The sequence below is a fragment of the Ovis canadensis genome, chromosome 3 (genome assembly GCF_042477335.2).
Source record: "Ovis canadensis isolate MfBH-ARS-UI-01 breed Bighorn chromosome 3, ARS-UI_OviCan_v2, whole genome shotgun sequence".
NCBI lineage: Eukaryota > Metazoa > Chordata > Mammalia > Artiodactyla > Bovidae > Ovis > Ovis canadensis.
In genome coordinates, this window is record NC_091247.1 from 85,109,508 (window position 1) to 85,128,428 (window position 18,921).

Consider the following 18,921-nt stretch of genomic DNA (forward strand, 5'->3'; position numbering starts at 1 on the left):
TTTACTGTATCTTTCATCGGACGAGTACAGTGCATAAAAATCCAGTCTTGAGTAACTTAGTGAACTGGAAGAAGAGAAGATGACTTGCTTTCAAATAGCTAATTTGTTTGACTCATTTAAAACATTCTAGTGTCTCCCAAACTTGAGTGTGTGTCAGAATCACTTGGCTGGTTCCCACCCCCAAGTTTTCATTCAGTAGATCTGGGTGAGGCCTGAGAATTTTCAGTGTGTAAGTTCCCAGGATGTTGACAGTGTTAATACAGGGACCACACGTGGAGAACCACATATACACATATATACAAACCTTGTTGGTAGTGCAAGTCGCATCCAACTGTTTGCGACCCCGTGAACTGCAGCACACCAGCCTTCTCTGTCCATCACTTACCTCCCTGAGTTTCCGAAAACTCATGTCCATTGAGTCAGTGGTGCCATCCAACCATCTCACCCTGTGTCGCCCCTTCTCCTCTTGCCCTCAGTCTTTCCCAGCAAAAGGGTCTGTTCTGATGAGTCGGCTCTTCGCATCAGGTGGCCAAAGTATTGGAGCTTCAGCATCAGTCCTTCCAATGAGTATTCAGGGTTGATTTCCTTTAGGATGGGCTGGTTTGATCTCCTTGCTGTCCAAGAGACTCTCAAGATTCTCCTCTAGCAACACAGTTCAAAAGCATCAATTCTTCAGCGCTCAGCCTTCCTTATGGTCCAGCTCTCAGATTCATACATGACCGCTGGAAAAACCATAGCTTTGACTGTATGGAGCTTTGTCAGCAAAATGATGTCTCTGCTTTTTAAGACACTGTCTAGGTTTTCCACAGCTATTCTTCCAAGGAGCAAGCATCTTTTAATTTCGTGGCTGCAGTCACAGTCCACGTTGATTTTGGAACCCAAGAAAATGAAATCTGACACTGTTTGCACATTTCCCCCATCTATTTGCCATAAAGTGATAAGACCATATGCCGTGATCTTAGTTTTTTGAATGTTGGGTTTTAAGCCAGCTTTTTTACTCTGCTTTTTCACCTTCATCAAGAGGCTGGTAGAAAACCTGATATAGATAAAAGGGAAAAGCTGCATTAAGTATATTTTCCAGTATATTTTTGTAATTGATACACAGGTACTACCTGGTTACTTTAATAAATATTTTTAATCATTTGTAATTAGGATACAAAATATTAAGTAAATAGTAAAGCACCTCCAAAGTGTTTGAGGGTGCTTGAAAATAATTCTTCTATATATTTCCTAAATTTTGATCTACATTTCCCAGTTGTAGCACATTCTTCCTTCATAGCTTGTACCTTAGGAAATAATATCTCCAATTAATGAGTTTTTTACAGAAATTTGATGATAGTTTGAAACCCTCAGTTGCATTGTTGCAGTCCATACACATTGGCAAAACTTGGGTTTTGTGGTAAATAAATCTGATTAAACTGTTACACTTTAAAAAAAAACAAACATGACCTTAAAGGTCTTTTTAACTTTGTTTTTAAAACACTGTGTTTGTTATGAAGCTCCTTTTGTGTTTTTGCCTAAAAAATGACATTGTACAATGTTTTGCTGTAAAACAGGCGTGGCCATTTTTGAAGGTAATTTTTAAAGGTCTTGCAAAGGCCCTTTGCTCAGAGTCTTTGACAACTTAGAGAAGTGTTAACCAACAAATATTTATTAGTCAGGAATTTGTTGGAAGCCTGAAAGAGTGTTCGCTAAAGGAAAAAAATTAAGAGACTGAGGTTTTTGGCATTGGGGAAAAAAAAATGATCACACATTTAGACACATTTAACAGAAATCTAAAGACAGTGTCATGGCTGCTGAAGTCCAGGGAACTCGAGCAGCTTTCCATTTGCATGGCGAGCCCTAGGCAAGATTATGTGGCTTGTCTTCGGCTTCCACAAATTCTCTTGTTAAATTCTCCCTTTTTAGACGGTATCTACCCTTTCAGACATGGGGTAACTCCTGCTTTCTAATTTCTTCCCTTCTATTGTTGGTTGACTAATATTTTATTTAGTGAATTTCAGTTGTCTTATTTCTCCCAACCATTTTAATTTTAAATCTTTTTCTACCAATTGTTTAATGAAGGGCCTCTCATTTCCTGACAGAAGAGTTTTGTACCTTCCGCCCCAGGAACTTTTGATTGCTTACCTTAGCATAATGAAATCCCTTTATTAGAAGTTAAATACAACAGGTATAATTCATTTCTGATTTTGAGACGATGAGGTTGAGTAAGAGGGCGGAAGTATGTTTAAGGTTTTGTATGAGCTGAAATTATAAGCTGTGGTTTCCTAAACTCGGCTGCATAGTAGAATCCACTTGAGAAGATACATCAAGTCTTGATACATCAAGTCACACACACATACCTCTATTTAAAATAAGAATATCTGGAGGTGGCAGCTGGACATCAGTAGACCTCCAGATGACTTCAGTGTTTGGAAATTAATTATTATAAGCCATTTGTAAATCTCATTTTCCTGGCTTTCTATCTCATAATGCTAGACTGGCTTCTTGACTAATTTTCACCAAATGTGTAAGAGTTACAAAGATCTGGTTGGCCTGATGTATAGGAGGCCTGTTCCTTATCCTTCCAACCCTGGCTAGTTACAGGGTATGTGTGAAAGTCTGAACTGCAGCTGCCGTTGGATTTATTAAGATTCTAAATACTATGGGAAGTAGAAAACTAGACTGATAGACTAGACTTCAGAACCACTCTCCAGAAACAAAGGCCTATAGCTCAACAGTTTTAGCTTTGATATTCATACAAAGTTTGGGATATCTTACTTCTTACTTTCTGGAAAACTAAGTCATTTAAATATTTTAGGTTTGTTAGAACTTGGATAAATCATTATTATAAAAATAAGGCCTCTGCATTTTTATGGTGCTTCATACTTCTCAAAATATGTCAGTATTTTTTTAACTTATTTGTATTCAAAGTGATTAACTCTCTGATTCATTCATTCAGTAAATATTTATTGCATGTGCTAGGCACCACATATAATGATGTACGAAGCACAACCCTTGGCCTTCTGAGCTTAAAATCCGAAATTAATCATTGCCATAATATAGATCTCACATATGAATAGGACAGTGCATCACCGGTAGTAATGACAATAGCTAACCCTCCATGAAGCACTCACTCAGTTTAGCTCTTATATCAGAGTTTGAACCCAAATCCATCTGAGTCAACCACTGCATGCGTATGACTAAAAATATATATCTATTTCAAATTCAGTTATATTCAGAATTCTTTTTTTAATGTCTCTGTGCTTTAAATATTACTGTTTCCTGTAAGTTTTATCAAGTTTGTTTGTGTTGTAGATACCCCACAGACAAGTGTGACTCATGTAACGCAGCTGGAGAGAGATACCATTCTTGTATGCTTGGACTGTAAGTTTTTGTTTATGAATATCTTTATCTTAATAAGATTTCTTTTATCTTAGTTTCTAAGTGACTTTTTTCCATTACAGGTTGTATAAAAATAGTAAATCTCCAAGGAAGATTAAAATCTAGCAGAAAATTATCATCCGAACTCACTTTTGATTTCCAGATTGAATCAATAGGTAAGTCAGAGTTTTGTGTTTCTTGTTTGATTGCATTATCAGCTGCTTAGAATAATTTGTCCAATAGTTATTTGAAATTATAAAAATATATTACTAAGGACTCATTTTTTTAAATATAGGGTATAATGAATATGAGGTATTAGTCTTTGCTTTTACATATTCCCTAAAATAGTTTAACAACGTTGATATAATCGGTAAGTAATGTTGTCTTCCCTACAGATTGGGCATTTTCAAAATAAATAATTAAATATTGTTATTCATAACCTAGTTATGAATTTCCATTTTCTTGAGACTCCTGTAGAGTTCCCCATAAGTGCTTTACAATTTAGTATAGTCTATTATTTTTGCTGTTATGTCTGCTGATCACAGATCCTTAAGTATATGGAATTTCCTTCTTGCTATTTTTACATTATGCTTGATAAGAATTTTTTCTGGAAAAAGATTTCTTACAGAATCAGTATTCTAAAATGATTGCATTCAGGAAAAATAGGGTAAAATGACCATAATAGAGAGAATGCTGATGAATATGAATGGCAGTTAATTTAGCTGTACACTGGTTTTTCTGGTGTCCTTTATCAGCAAAGATCCTTGCATGTATATGCATTAGCAGAAGGTAAGGGCCAAGGGCAGATAGTTCATTTGTCTTATTCTTGGTCCTATTTTTAATCTTTCTCCCCAAAAGAATGCCTCTCTCCAACAAGCAGACACTGATGATAAGTCAGTTTTGAGGGACGTCTGCTCAAAATGTTCAAATGGAATCCATACTTAAAAACACATGGCCAGGTCAAAAAAAGGCAAAAAACCAGAAACTCAAAGTGATATGCCCTCATGAATGGTAAAGAAAACTAGCGGTGTCCCACCGAAGATGGGGAACAAGAGCCAGGCATGTTGTTTGAACCACCTGCTAATTAAGACTCCGCACATAAGGCCTGGTGGCTTTATAGGGGATTTTTATCCACTGTTAAAAGAAGAAATAGTCCCTGTCCTGTATACAAACTGCTTCAGACTGTAGACAAGAAAGGAATGCAGAATAAATCAGTAACACTCACTTCAGTTCAGTCACTCAATCATGTCCAACTCTCTGTGACCCCAAGGACTACAGCACACCAGGCTTCCCTGTCCATCACCAACTCCTGGAGCTTGCTCAAACTCATTTAGCACTGTTGATAGTGAAATCACTTAAATTATGGAGAAAACACAGTTTCCCAATCTCATGAAAACAGATTTTGGAAAATTTATATAAAATACTAGCAAATAGAATTGCATATCATCAAATAGTAGACTTTATCTCAGAAAAGCAAAAGTAGTTCAGCAGCAGAAAATTTATTTGTGTATAGCACATTAAAAGCCAAAAGTTACATAACTCTTCAGTAGATGCACAAAAAGCATTCAGTAAAATCTAAGTCATTCTTGGTTTTTTAAAAAGACAACATTTTAGAAATTATCAGTAGAAGGAAATGTCCTTCATCTGGTACAGCCTATTAAAAGTATCATTTAATGGTTAAACTGATTCCCATTATACTAGATAATGAGATAAGGAGGTTTGCTATCATCATATTAAAACACAGTCTCATTAGACTATGAAAAGGGAACTATGAGGATTAGAAAGAAATAAGCAAAATATCTTTTTTTGCTGATGGTATGATTATCTACTAGAATATACAACTCTAAACTAAACCAGTAAAAAAATTCAAAATTGCTAGATATGAATAACATAGATGGATAGCTTTCTGACATGCCAGTTAGATGCATAGGAATAAATGTAGTCAAACACGTGTAAGATCATTATCTAGGAAATTCCAAGTTATCTTTTAAAAGCGTAAAGGAAGATTTGAACAAATGAGCTACACCATGTTGAGGTATAGGAAGACTAAATATGGGAAAGATGTTAGTTCACAAATTAATCCACACATGCAATGCATTTGCAGTTAAAAAAAAAAACCCAGTAAGGTATTCTTGTGCTGCTTGATAAGCTGATCTTAAAATCCATAAGGATGAGCCAAAGGCCAAGAGTAGTAAAATAAATTTTGATGAACACTTGCCCTGCTTGATATTGAACCTTACTGTGAAGCCATAGTGGTTAAGACAGTGTGGGATCAGCACAGGGATAAATGGAAGAATGGAACAGAAGGCTCAGAAGTAGAGCTACATGTAATTGGGTATTTATATCATATGTCAGTGGGGAAATGATGTTTGGTTCAACAGATGATGCCAGTACAGTTTGTTATCTGCAGGAAACAAATTAAGAATCTTCACTGAATATACACCAAAATATATATTAAATATTTAAATACAGAAAGCAAAACTAGAATTTTTAGAAGGCACATATCCCAGTCATTCTATTTCTAGGTGTCCACTCCAGAGGCAGGTTTGCACACGTATGTAGGGAGAGGCACAGGAACGTTTAGGGCTTCCCAGATGGCGCTGGTGGAAAAGAGCCCGCCTGCCAGTGCAGGAAGCTTAAGAGACATGGCTTCGATCCCTGGGTTGGAAAGACCCCCAGGAGGAGGGCATGGCAACCCACTCCAGTGTTCTTGCCTGGAAAATGCCGTGGACAGAGGATCCTGGCAGGCTATAATCCATAGGGTCTCACAGAGTCGGACACAACTGAAATGGCTTCATATGCACGCATGCACAAGAATGTTTATTGCAGCATTGTTTGTAATAACAAAAAAAATTAGAAACGTCATCTGGTTCCTCACACTAAATACATGAAATTTGGAAACATACAATATAAAGTTCACTGATCATGTGAACTCACTGTGTTCTAATAGTAAAAATATGCCTGAGAACAACAGATACCAAATTCATAAGGTGGTTATCTCGGGGAGGGAGGAAGGAAGGGTTGGAATGGAACTAGAGGAGCATATAGGGATGCTGGCAGTATTCATTTTTATTTAAAACAAAGAACAAATATGGGGAAATGTTAGGATTTAAGTGTTGAATGGTAGATACGTGTGTTTTTGTCATTCTCTTATTTTTCTGTATGTTTCAGATATTTTCACAAAATAAAACTTCCTAAAGCAAAAAATATTTTCAGTGAATTTTCTTTTTCTTACCAAAATATGAGTCAGTTCAATAAAGTATTTATGCTGTTATACTGTGTAGTATGTGGTGTGGTAAAGATACCATTATAAATCTGGAATGATTAACAGTTATTAATTGAAATATTGTTATTCAGGGTAGAAAGAGGGGTGAAATGATGCTTATTGGTTGAACTTTTGTACTATTAACAGTAACTGAGCTGTTCTTGCCTGTTAGTTTGCCTACAAGACAGTGTGCTAGCTTTCTGGAAACATGGAATGCAAGGTAGAAGTTTTAGATCTAATGAGGTAAGTGATCTTTTTAAAAATTACAGCCATTAAATAGTCCTGTCAGTTCAGTTCAGTCACTCAGTCGTGTCCGACTCTTTGTGACCCCATGAATCACAGCACATTATATAATCCAAAGAACACAGAGGAAAAAAAAAAAAACAACAATGTCAATGGTATTTGCAATGAACAATCTAAAATGAAATTGAGAAAATAATTCAATTGCAATAGCATCAAAAGAATAAAATACTGAAAAATAAGTTTAACAAAAGACATGTAAACTTGTACTCTGAAAACTATTAAACAATATTGAAAGAAATATGAAAGAGTCTAAGTTCAGTTCAGTTCACTCGCTCAGTTGTGTCCTACTCTTTGCGACCCCATGAACTCTGCACGCCAAGGCCTCCCTGTCCATCACCATCTCCTGGAGTTCACTCAGACTCACATCCATCGAGTCCGTGATGCCATCCAGCCATCTCATCTTCGGTCGTCCCTTTCTCCTCCTGCCCCCAATCCCTCCCAGCATCAGAGTCTTTTCCAATGAGTCAACTCTTTGCCTGAGGTAGCCAAAGTACTGGAGCTTCAGCTTTAGCATCATTCCTTCCAAAGAACACCCAGGACTGATCTCCTTCAGAATGGACTGGTTGGATCTCCCTGCAGTCCAAGGGACTTGCAAGAGTCTTCTCCAACACCACAGTTCAAAAGCGTCAATTTTTCAGCGCTCAGCGTTCTTCACAGTCCAACTCTCAACATCCGTACATGACCACAGGAAAAACCATAGCCTTGACTAGACGGACCTTAGTCAGCAAAGTAATGTCTCTGCTTTTGAATATACTATCTAGGTTGGTCATAACTTTTCTTCCAAGGAGTAAGCGTCTTTTAATTTCATGGCTGCAGTCACCATCTGCAGTGATTTTGGAGTCTAAAAAAATAAAGTCTGACATTGTTTCCACTGTTTCCCCATCTATTTCCCATGAAGTGATGGGACCGGATGTCATGATCTTCATTTTCTGAATGTTGAGCTTTAAGGCCAACTTTTTCACACTCCTCTTTCACTTTCATCAAGAGGCTTTTTAGTTCCTCTTCACTTTCTGCCATAAGGGTGGTGTCATCTGCATATCTGAGGGTATTGATATTTCTCCTGGCAATCTTGATTCCAGCTTGTGTTTCTTCCAGTCCAGCGTTTCTCATGATGTACTCTGCATAGAAGTTAAACAAGCAGGGTGACAGTATACAGCCTTGATGTACTCCTTTTCCTATTTCGAACCAGTCTGTTGTTCCATGTCCAGTTCTAACTGTTGCTTCCTGACCTGCATACAGATTTCTCAAGAGGCAGGTCAGGTGGTCTGGTATTGCCATCTCTTTCAGAATTTTCTACAGTTTATTGTGATCCACACAATCAAAGGCTTTGGCATAGTCAATAAAGCAGAAATAGGTGTTTTTCTGGAACTCTCTTGCTTTTTCCATGATCCAGCGGATGTTGGCCATTTGATCTCTGTTTCCTCTGCCTTTTCTAAAACCAGCTTGAACATCAGGAAGTTCACAGTTCACGTATTGCTGAAGCCTGGCTTGGAGAATTTTGAGCATTACTTTACTAGCATGTGAGATGAGTGCAATTGTGCGGTAGTTTGAGCATTCTTTTGCATTGCCTTTCTTTGGAATTGGAATGAAAGCTGACCTTTTCCAGTCCTGTGGCCACTGCTGAATTTTCCCAATTTGCTGGCATATTGAGTGCAGCACTTTCACAGCATCATCTTTCAGGATTTGAAACAGCTCCACTGGAATTCCATCACCTCCACTAGCTTTGTTCGTAGTGATGTTTTCTAAGGCCCACTTGACTTCACATTCCAAGATGTCTGGCTCTAGATGAGTGATCACATCATCATGATTATCTGGGTCGTGAAGATCTTTTTGGCAAATTCTACATCACAGAGTTTTCTTTAACTTTGGAAAATTCCTGATTGTTGCAACGAAATGTTACATTTTCTGTATTTAATTCAGTGATAAATTTAAGTGCGCATACATTATAGCCCCCTCTTTCTGTCCATTAAGTCAAACAAGTTCAGTGCGTTATTTTATGTGCTTCCAGATGAGCACCCTTATATTCAGAACAGGAGCTTCCTAAATACTGCTAAAAGTGAGCTAGCTCTGATATTCTTTCAACTTTCCCAGACCATCACCTGGAGCAAGAGTGCAGATGCGGGCTTTCTCTGTCCCCGAAGTACCTTTTCTACTTTGTATTTCAGAAAAATAACTAGTGAAGGCTCCAAGTAAAGGGTTTTCTTCCTTTCTTAATTTAACTCCAAGTCATACGACGTATTCTGGGGAAGGCAATGGCACCCCATTCCAATACTCTTGCCTGGAAAATCCCATGGATGGAGGAGCCTGGCAGGCTTCCGTCCATGGGGTCGCTAAGAGTCAGACACGACTGAGCGACTTCACTTTCACTTTTCACTGTCATGCATTGGAGAAGGAAATGGCAACCCACTCCAGTGTTCTTGCCTGGAGAATCTCAGGGACGGGGGAGCCTGGTGGGCTGCTATCTATGGGGTCACACAGAGTCGGACCCGACTGAAGCTACTTAGTAGCAGCAGCAGCAGCATACGACGTATTCAATTCAGTTTATCTTTTATGCCAGAAAGTGCTGGTGTTATAACATGAGCAGGACTTGGTACTCGTCCCTTAAAATATTACAGGCAAGTAAAATCATCCTGAGTTCTTTCAGTAACCCCACGCCAGTCTCAATAGTAAGACTTCTACTTGAGCATTGGAGGGAAAGGAAAACATTAGGTGCCTTGAGTAAGAAAATAGGTTATTTGTCTTTTACACTGTTATGCATTAAGCTCAGAGCATTTCTCCTGACCAGTAAACGGTACTGGTAGAATGATCATGAGTATAGATTTCAGAGAAGATCCTGGGGTTCAATCTCACTTTTCTTCTTCAGTAACTGTGTGACCTTGGCACTTCACTTCTCTTTGCCTGTATTTTTTCATCTGTGAATTGAGGATAACAGTATAGTACTTACCTCATGGGGTTGCTAAGATTAAACAAAAGGAAATAAGTAATGTGCTTGGCATAATGCCTAGCCTATGGTACGTATTCAAGAAAGGTGGCTGCCAGTATGTTTCCAGGAGTTATTCCCACAAGAGGGCTCACCTCTCAGGAAGATTTTTTTTAATCACCTGAGGAAATGGAACCTAGAGATAAGAATAGTCAATAGCTAATAAACACCAGACAGAGAAAGAAAAGCATTGTAGGCTGGATAGAAGAGAATGATTTTTAAAAAATTAGTTCGTCCCAAAATATCCTGAGGTACTTTTTCAGACTGCTTAGATACCCCTTACTAAATACAACCTCTCCAAAAATGGTCTGTCCTTTAAGTAGGCAAATCCCAAAACACATTGCCAGTGATGATGAACTGCTACTATTGAAGTGAGCATGTTAGATCCTTCAGGCGTGCTGAGTTACGAAAGAAGTCAAGAATCACTGCTGTTTCCAGAATCATTTTATTTTCAAAATCAAATTGTTTTTTTCAGCCTACCAGATTTTGGGGGGAGGCTACTGCCATTATAATTGGGAATGTTTTGCATTTAATAAACAATAAACAGTGGGTTCATCTTTCTCCTGTAGACTTATTCTTAACTCCCCAACTGGTACTTGTTCACATTGAGGACTTCTTTAAAGATGTATGCCATCAGAAAATATTATTTCAGGAGACTAAGAAAGAAATGGGAAAGAGAATTGTTACCTACTGAGCATTTCCTTAACTAGGCATTAAACCCACTAATACTTAAAAGAATTTGCAAGATACCACTGAAAGGTGGATACTGTCTGTCCCTTTTAGCAGAAGATAAACCACTTCGAACAAGTTACATACCTTTTGCAGTTGTCACTACTCGTAGGTGGGAGAACTGGGATTGAAACTGGAATCATGAGTTTGTCCCATCACACTACACTGCAGCCTTTTAAGTGGAAGGACCAGATACAAGGGCCTTACTGCTGCGAGAGCCTTGCTGTTAGCATTAGGGTAACTGATAAGAGGTTTCTGATAAATAAAATGGACTCCGTGCTTTGCTTTTAAATTTTTCCCTGGGAGCCTGTATTCCATTTACTACTTTCATGTTTTATGATCGATTCAAAATCAGCCATACTTTTCCTAGACTAACAAATGGACATACCTGTGCACTGACTTAAGAAAGTTAATGGTCATACAGGGGTTCTGTTTCCATCTTAGGAATTATATTTCTTTTCTATAGAGTTATAAATTAAATGCCCATGTAAAATCCTGTATCTTTCATTTCAGAAGTTAAATTGGTATTTTCATTGAACAGGTAACACAAGAAATTTCAGATAGCACAAGAATTTTCAGACTACTTGGATCTGACAGGTAGGAAAAGTGGTTGTATTAAATACATAGTTCTAAACATGTTTTATAAATCCAGCATAAAACTAGTTTCTTTTTCAAGAGAACTGGAATTTCTGCAGTAATATATTTTATGCTATAAGTATTCACAGAAAGTTAAGAAGCCTTTGACAATGGGCCTGATCTTCCAAGTAACAGGAATGCATAGATGTTGTCAGTACTAGTTTTGCATTAAACATAATATCTCAAATATGATTTACAACACAAGAAAGAGGAAATACCATATGCTAGCAAACAAAAGTTTTCAGTTACAGTACCAAATAGGATTTGGGGTTCTATCTGATTTATTTTCTGACTCTTGAACTACGCATTGTTTTTAGAATTCATAATAAGAATTAAGTTCCCCCTACTTATTCCTAGTTATAGGTTTTACCCCCTCTGGCTCTTAGAACAACACTGGCTTAGAAGAGAGTGGTGGGCAGCAAAATTACTTCCCAAAGCTAGAACTGCCTCTTTAATCATAGTGATTTGCAAATGATTTCTGCCCACATAGCAAATAAGCAGCATTTATTAGAGGCATATAATGAAGAAGCAGTGGAAAAATTTTCTGGTAACATTAGTTTGTAAGAATAACTTTGTTTTGTTATGTGTTTTTTATGTGTTTGTTTACTATTTTAGGGTCGTGGTTTTGGAAAGTAGGCCAACCGATAACCCCACAGCAAATAGCAATTTATACATCCTGGCGGGTCATGAAAACAGTTACTGAGAAATGTGCTTTGACAGTTAACGATAGAAAGAAAGAACACTACCACTGCAACATTATCGGATGCTTGAAGCTGTACAAAAGCGCAGTTACCTGGCTTCAGTTACTTGTAATTTATTGTGGCATGAGACAAGATGGGGCAATTTTTTGTTTTAAGTGGTATGGATATATTTAGCATATTGAACCACACAAGTGCTTAATTCATTGTTAAGTAATCTTTGTACATATAGGCAGTATTTTTCTGTGAAACTTCATATTGCTGAAGACACACACTAAGAATTTATGTAGATAATGTACTTTTATGAGATGTACAAGTAAATGTCTTATCTGTACAGATGTAAATGTTGAAACTGCAATTGGGATTAATATTTTAAGAATTCTTTAGTATATTCTTGGGTGTGGCTATATTACAAAATGGGATGCTGGCAATGAAACCATACCTTTAACACTATTGTATTTTTATTATATGTAATTTAGTAATATGAAGATAAATCTTGTAACTTTTAAAATTGTAATGGAGGCTGTAATCATTTTATAATCTTGTTTTTAATTTTAATGCAAGTACACTGGTGTGTTTATATTTGCACAAAGTATTGATATGTGATGTATTAAGTCACAAAAGTAAGCTGTGACATTGTCAATATGCATTTGGCTCCACAACATCTTTTTTAAATGTATTTGGATTGTTTTCTATGTGAAACAAACCAATTAACCCCTTGTTGTAGTAACTGGTCTTTTTTATATTTCAGAAGAATCCTATAAGATTGCTTGTCTCTGCTTAAAAACAATACCTTTGAAAAATTTTTGAATCACAGAATAGCGGTACCGTGATGTAGCACTGCATTGTCTGAGTTACAGTATGCACAGAGTATGTTAGCATTATCAGAGAGTCCACACTAAACATTTCATAGAATCACTTTGAAGAACTATAACATTCCATAGAGCGAATCAGTTCAAATTTCTAGTGGAATTTTTACTTTTGTTGGCCTTATTTTATGATCATTTTCATGTTTCTTTTGATTTAGAGTATTAACACTTGGCCAAAATAATTTAGTTACTACCTCATATAAACAACATAATGGTTACTACACATCACAGGAACTTAGTTTTGGTTAAAGTCATTTTTGATTGCTTTTTTCCCAGTGGAATATGTATATACCAAGTTTTAGAAAAATGCACACTTTGGGCTCTTTTTTGGTATATGTTCTTTATATTTTAATGTGAGTATATACACAAAGAACCAACTAAATTGTGATTTGTGGTCTTCATTTATTTTAATTGACAATGCTTTTAAATATGTTCCTGATTGTACATAGTGTAAAATAAATATGTTTTTTAACATGCTGTTGTATAGTAGCTTGTCATCTGGCTTAATCTGTATATAGTAAGATTAAAACATATTAAGGAGAAAAATGTTTTTAATTACGCTGCATTAAGTCCTTAAGTAACCATTGTGATCCTTCAGATCTTGATATTTTTATTTGATCTGTCATCTAAATTTCATAAAGGAGTACTATTCTCACATTTGAAGGCTCTTCAACTTTCTGATCAGGAAAATCACAACGTTATAATTTTTTAGTTGGAGAAGTCGGCAAACTGCATTCCCGAGCCAATGCTGCTTAATGCCTATCTTTATAAGTGAAATTTAATAGGACAAATACATTTACATGTTGTCTATAGCTGCTTTCACCAAAAAAAAAAAGACAGTTTTCCCCCAAAAAGGAACATGACCCACAGAACCTAAGATATTTACCATCTGACCATTTATAGAAAGAGTTTGCTGACTCCTGGGTAGAGAAAGGAAAGGAGAATGCTGAGGAATGCAGTTCTGAAGGCAAGGAGGGCAAAGTTAGATGTAGGAAAAACGAGTTGGGGACTGAGAGGTGACATTTCAACTCTTGTTAATGCTTCTACCTGTTATTATGACCTTGGATAATCTCCTAGACTCCAGAACAGTTTCCTTATCTAAAACTGACTTCTAAATCTTAGAGATGTTAAAAATCATAGCAGTCGTGTATATTTATCACTTTGCCCAAATACATTGTGACTAATCTTAGCATTAATTACAATGATTGTTTTAAGGCTTCCTTGATGGCTCAGACATTAAAGAAATGCAGGGAAACCCAAGTTCAATCCCTAGATCAGGAAGACCCACTAGAAAAGGGAATGGCAACCTATTCCAGTATTTTTGCCTGGGAAATCCCATGGACAGAGGAGCCTGGTGGGCTATAGTCCTTGGAGTCGCTAAGAGTCAGACACGACTGGACAACTAACACAGTGACTGTTTTAAAAACAAATCTTTAGCAGTATAACATGATCATCAGTTTGTTGAAAAACAGATTTCATGGAAAAGATTTTTAAGAAATCAATATTCTGTCCTTGGCATTTATTGATCAGGTTGTTGATCCTTTACCTGGGCCACATATTTCTAGTTTCCAAATCCTGTAAATTACATAAAGGGTCACATCTCAAAAAAAAATACAACCTTCACATTTAACTGTCAAAGCATTTCAGAATATTTCCAGAAGATAAAGTATACAATTGGTTGTGTGTTACACATAGGCTTTTTAAAACTACAGACCCCTGGAATCAGTCTTTGAGGAAAGGGCTCAGTAACCATATTTTTATGAAATAATACAAATGACTCTGATGTACAGTGCTTCATGAGAACCACTGGCCTGATGTTGAACTTAAATCAGTGTTTCTGAGCATGATCCAAGTATCCCTTGACTGAGAAAGAATAATCAGTGGTGACAGTCAAGAATGCAAATTTGAGGGCTCCTCCTACCAACTTTTGATTGAGAATCTTTATTTAGTAAACAGGAAGGGTCGCTAACTGAAATGCTGGGAAAGACTTGATTTCATTGAAGTTCAGAGTTGTCTGTCTTGTGAGCTAGTTTCTTGGACATTGGTGTTGAAAATGGTACCAATTGTTTCTAGGCCTTATTGGCATCATTCATCTTGCTAGTATGTTACTGATTTCAGTAGAGACCAGGAAATAAAGGACAGGCATCACTTTTCACCATTACTAGTAGATGAAAGTGTGCTATATATACTACATAGTGGGTAAACACTAAAGAGTATTACACGAGGGAATATAATAATAAGTGCCCAATGAATGTGTTTGTGCTATTCCACATATTTTCCATAGATTCCACAGATTCCATATTTTCCACAGATTCTCCCATGGAAGCCCCAAAACAGCCCAATGAGGTAAGTATCGTTAATGCCATATTACAGATGAAGAAACTAAGGCACCGAAAGATTAAATAACTTGCCCAAGAATATAGCTGGGAAATAGTGGAGCTAGGATTAGAACCTAGGCACTTGGTTCAGAGTGTATACTCTCAACTACTATGCTAAACTATGTACTACACAGAATATATGCAGTATATCCACTACCCTCTGAAATACACTCTAGCCATTTCTGCCCTGAAATTACACTTACTTTCTCTAGGAATTGGATTTCAGAATCTGATTTTCATGGGTCTCTTTACATCAAAAGAAATTAACTTTCTGTCTTTCAATTTTTCACTTTATCAAAAAAGATTTTTCTTATTCAAAGTGTTTTGTTTAAGAATAAAAGGATTTGCATATAATTGATTTTACCGTTAAACCTTATGAAACACATCTAGCCAAAACTCATTACAAAGACTTGGCTTTTCAAGTTTCCTCTGGTGAGATAATTGTTTAACCAACAAACATTGATCATTCACAGTGGGTCCAAGTGCTTTACTGACACTGGGGAGAAGATAGAAGATCATCATTCCCAATACTCCAGGAGCACATTTGGATGAATAAATAGATTTGAAGAACAATACAAAAAGCTGTGCCTAATTCTGCTCTGGGAAAAGAAAAGCCTTTATAGAATGTTATATATAAAGCAGGTTGTTAATAGATGAGTTTATCAAGTGCAGAAAAAAATCAGGGTAGGGAGCTGTAGGCTAGACTAAGGCATCTGCAAGAATGCTGCTTATTCAAAGAATAGTGATGTTAAATACAGTTGAGCTCAGGGTGTGTGGAGCAGAGTAACAAGACATGCTAACATGCTACTGCCAAGCAGGGATGGGCCTATTTGTGAAGAGCGTCCTATTGAGAAGAGTAGTTCTAATAGTCAACAGTTAGAGAAACTGCAGAGATTAAATGCCACGATGAAAACAGCCATTGGCAAAAAGCCTTCCCTGGCAGTCCAGTGGTTAAGACTCCATGCTTCCAGTGCAGGGGTGCAGGATTTGATCCCTGGTTGGGAAACTAGGATCCCACATGCCATGTGATGTGGCCAAGGACAGAAAATAGGCCTTGGGTCTGCACCTAAGGTGATGTGATCTCTTGTATCCTTACTGGGAAAATTACCTAGATAGCATAATGAGGGTTAAAATGATAGAGAAATAAGCTGATACAAGCTTAAGGAGATTTGAGTTCAGTGGGATTATGTTTGGTCTTAAAGGCAAAGGAGGTAATAAAAGTTTCTGTTTTTATTTTTGTCTCTGTCTTTTGTTTCTAAAGATGGGCAGAGATTAGAGGATCTGTCTCAGCAAATGAAGGAAGTGGAGAATTGAAGTAGAGAAGAAAAAGGAAGAAGAGTTACCTCTGAGTGAATCAGAGAAGAATCGACATCCTAAATCTGGGCATGATGAGGGAGAATTTTACTGAGGCCAAAGTGTGTATGTGCTCATTTACAACATAGAGTTAGTGTTCCCATGTTCATCTTGTAAACAAGAGTAGACTTTAGCAAAAATTATCTTTTTCCAGTGTTAGTACCTATGACCCCATATAGCATTCATCACATTACTTGTTTGCTTGACTTGCTTTCCTACTGGGTGGCAAACATGTCTTTCACGCTGAATCAGCCCCACATAATAGTAACAATGCTTGCTGAATTATCAAAACAGCAGCGATGGACCGCAACTAATAGATAAAGCTACTTGTTACGGAAAAGCCTTAAATCTGCTGAGAAGCTATGTGGACACTAGGAGGAACGATTAAGAATAGAGGATCTGGCCACCTCAAGATCTATGCCCAGGTAGGGAAACGGCCTACTGTAACTTCAATGCTTGTATGGGCTACTTTTTAGTGCTCCTGAGGCCTGGGATAGAAACAGTACTTGGTGTGATCGCAATGTTCTGGAAAAGTTAAAACGTTTCCCGAGTGCCTCCTTCAGGGCAGCTTAAAAAGGGTTCCGGGAGGAAAAACTGCTGCTGCGTTCACACTCTGCTGTTAAAAGCTGGCCCACAGGTGACCCACCGGTATGCTGAACCCAGGCCGCGAGTTTCCCTGCGGCGGGCGCCGGGGGAACCCGCTCCGGAAGCCGCCCTGCCCTGCGCCGCCTGAGCGTCCGGTTGCCCTGGAGACGCCACGCGGGGGCTGCCTACGCACAGCGCCCAGCGCCGGAGTCGCTGCGCCGGGGCCTCTAAAGGCTGCGTCGCCGTCGCCCCGTCGGAGCCGTAAGTGCGGCGGTCGGGAGGCAGATGGGTCCGTGCCGGGGGGCGATGGAGAGAGAAACAGGGTCTGGATGGAGGCTCCCAGAGAAGGGAAAGCTCCCTGAGACGAGGGGGGCGGGGCGGCCTTCCAGATTGGCCTACTCAGAGGGATAGACAGGGATGGGAGAGGGGCCAGAGGCGACGGGTGGCGCCAGCCGACTGTACGACCCACCCGGTGCGGCCCCCGGGACAGCGGAGCGGCTGTGCTTGGGGAGAGCGACCCCTGGCGTGGCCGAGAAGCTGGACTGTCATTAAATGTATGGTCGAGACTAGTTTAGAAGCCTGGAAATCAAGTGGATTATGCCAGTCTTTCAGATCTGTTATGTGTTCACATGAAATGTGAGGCCTTTAAACAAAGTTCGTTTCTTGGATTATGTGAATGATGTGGTCTTTGGTTTCCTGGGGTGCCCTTAGTTAATCCTGCTGTACTGTCACGAAGACAAGTTTTTAAACGGGTGTGTGTACTTTTGAAGTTCTGCGATATGGTATGATGTTTATAAGACAGATGGAGAATGGTTTTATAGCCCATTTTTTTGGTCAGTTTTATTAAATATAAGTACATGTTTGTTGCATTGCAAATAATAACAGCGTAGCGAACTGTGACTTTTAGCCTGTAGAATCTGTAACTGGTCTGTCCTGGCCTTGAAAGGGTCTCCTTACTCCCCTCTTCGTAATTAGGAAATTAATATGTTTTTTCACCCCATTTCCTCTCCCTTTCTTAATTTTGTTTTCCTTCTCTCAGTATTTTCTTTAAAGGCTGGCTTGAACCCTGGTGACCTGCCTTGTGAGACAATCATGGCAAATAATCTGCCCCCAAATGTTTTCTTAGTTTGTATGTGCAACCTTTTGCAAATCCTCAAGACTAAGAAAGATAAATAGAACATTTTCAAAGAATTTAATGATCCGCTCAAGTATCTACCTGTCTGTCTCATATTCACCAGTCGGCCCAAGTCTGTACCTGTTTTTGCCTTTGTACACAGAATTTCTTTAATAGTCAAACATTTGGTAAATAAGCCAAGAGGTACATAGGTTCAGACTGAAGGTGACTAATGACTGAAAAATATTCTCTGCCAGTTGCTTCTATTCACTGCAAATAACTGTCTCACTGTTTAATATTGATTTCTTGCCCAGGTACTATATTAACAACCAAAGGGTGTTACTGCTTTTGTTTAAAGCAGAAAGGTACATATTTAGTGGAAAGGTTAGCAAATAAAATTACGATATGACTGCAACAGACAGGTCGAGCACCTACTGTGTGCCAGACAGTGGGCAAACAAAGTACCTCAAGTGTAGTAAATAATGTGTAAAAAAGGAGTGGGAAAGTTGTTAACTCACTATGTGTGGAGAGAAAGGGCTTGCCTTTGGGGATCAGGGAAATGATAAGTAGAAAAGGCATTTGAGTTGAACTGCAAAAGATGAAAAGGGTTTGGGGGTCAAACCTTCCAAGAAGCATGTAAGCAGAGAC

The 18,921-nt window shown here is 38.2% G+C and overlaps 2 protein-coding genes across 5 annotated transcripts in view; both read left to right on the forward strand.

Moving 5' to 3' along the window:
* The window catches only part of MAP4K3 (mitogen-activated protein kinase kinase kinase kinase 3), a 189,469-nt gene extending 176,149 nt beyond the window's left edge, over positions 1-13,320 (forward strand). For all 4 annotated transcript variants that reach the window (XM_069583498.1, XM_069583500.1, XM_069583499.1 and 1 more), the window contains 5 exons: positions 3,298-3,366; positions 3,447-3,539; positions 6,801-6,871; positions 11,182-11,237; positions 11,892-13,320. In XM_069583498.1, the coding sequence (XP_069439599.1) occupies positions 3,298-3,366; positions 3,447-3,539; positions 6,801-6,871; positions 11,182-11,237; positions 11,892-11,979 (377 nt within the window). In that variant the 3' untranslated portion in view covers positions 11,980-13,320. The remainder of the gene's footprint in view (positions 1-3,297; positions 3,367-3,446; positions 3,540-6,800; positions 6,872-11,181; positions 11,238-11,891) is intronic.
* A 4,002-nt stretch (positions 13,321-17,322) lies between these two features.
* CDKL4 (cyclin dependent kinase like 4) overlaps positions 17,323-18,921 on the forward strand; it is a 50,538-nt gene continuing 48,939 nt past the window's right edge. Inside the window, exon 1 of the mRNA XM_069583507.1 lies at positions 17,323-17,420. The gene's annotated coding sequence lies outside the window, so the exon portion shown is untranslated. The remainder of the gene's footprint in view (positions 17,421-18,921) is intronic.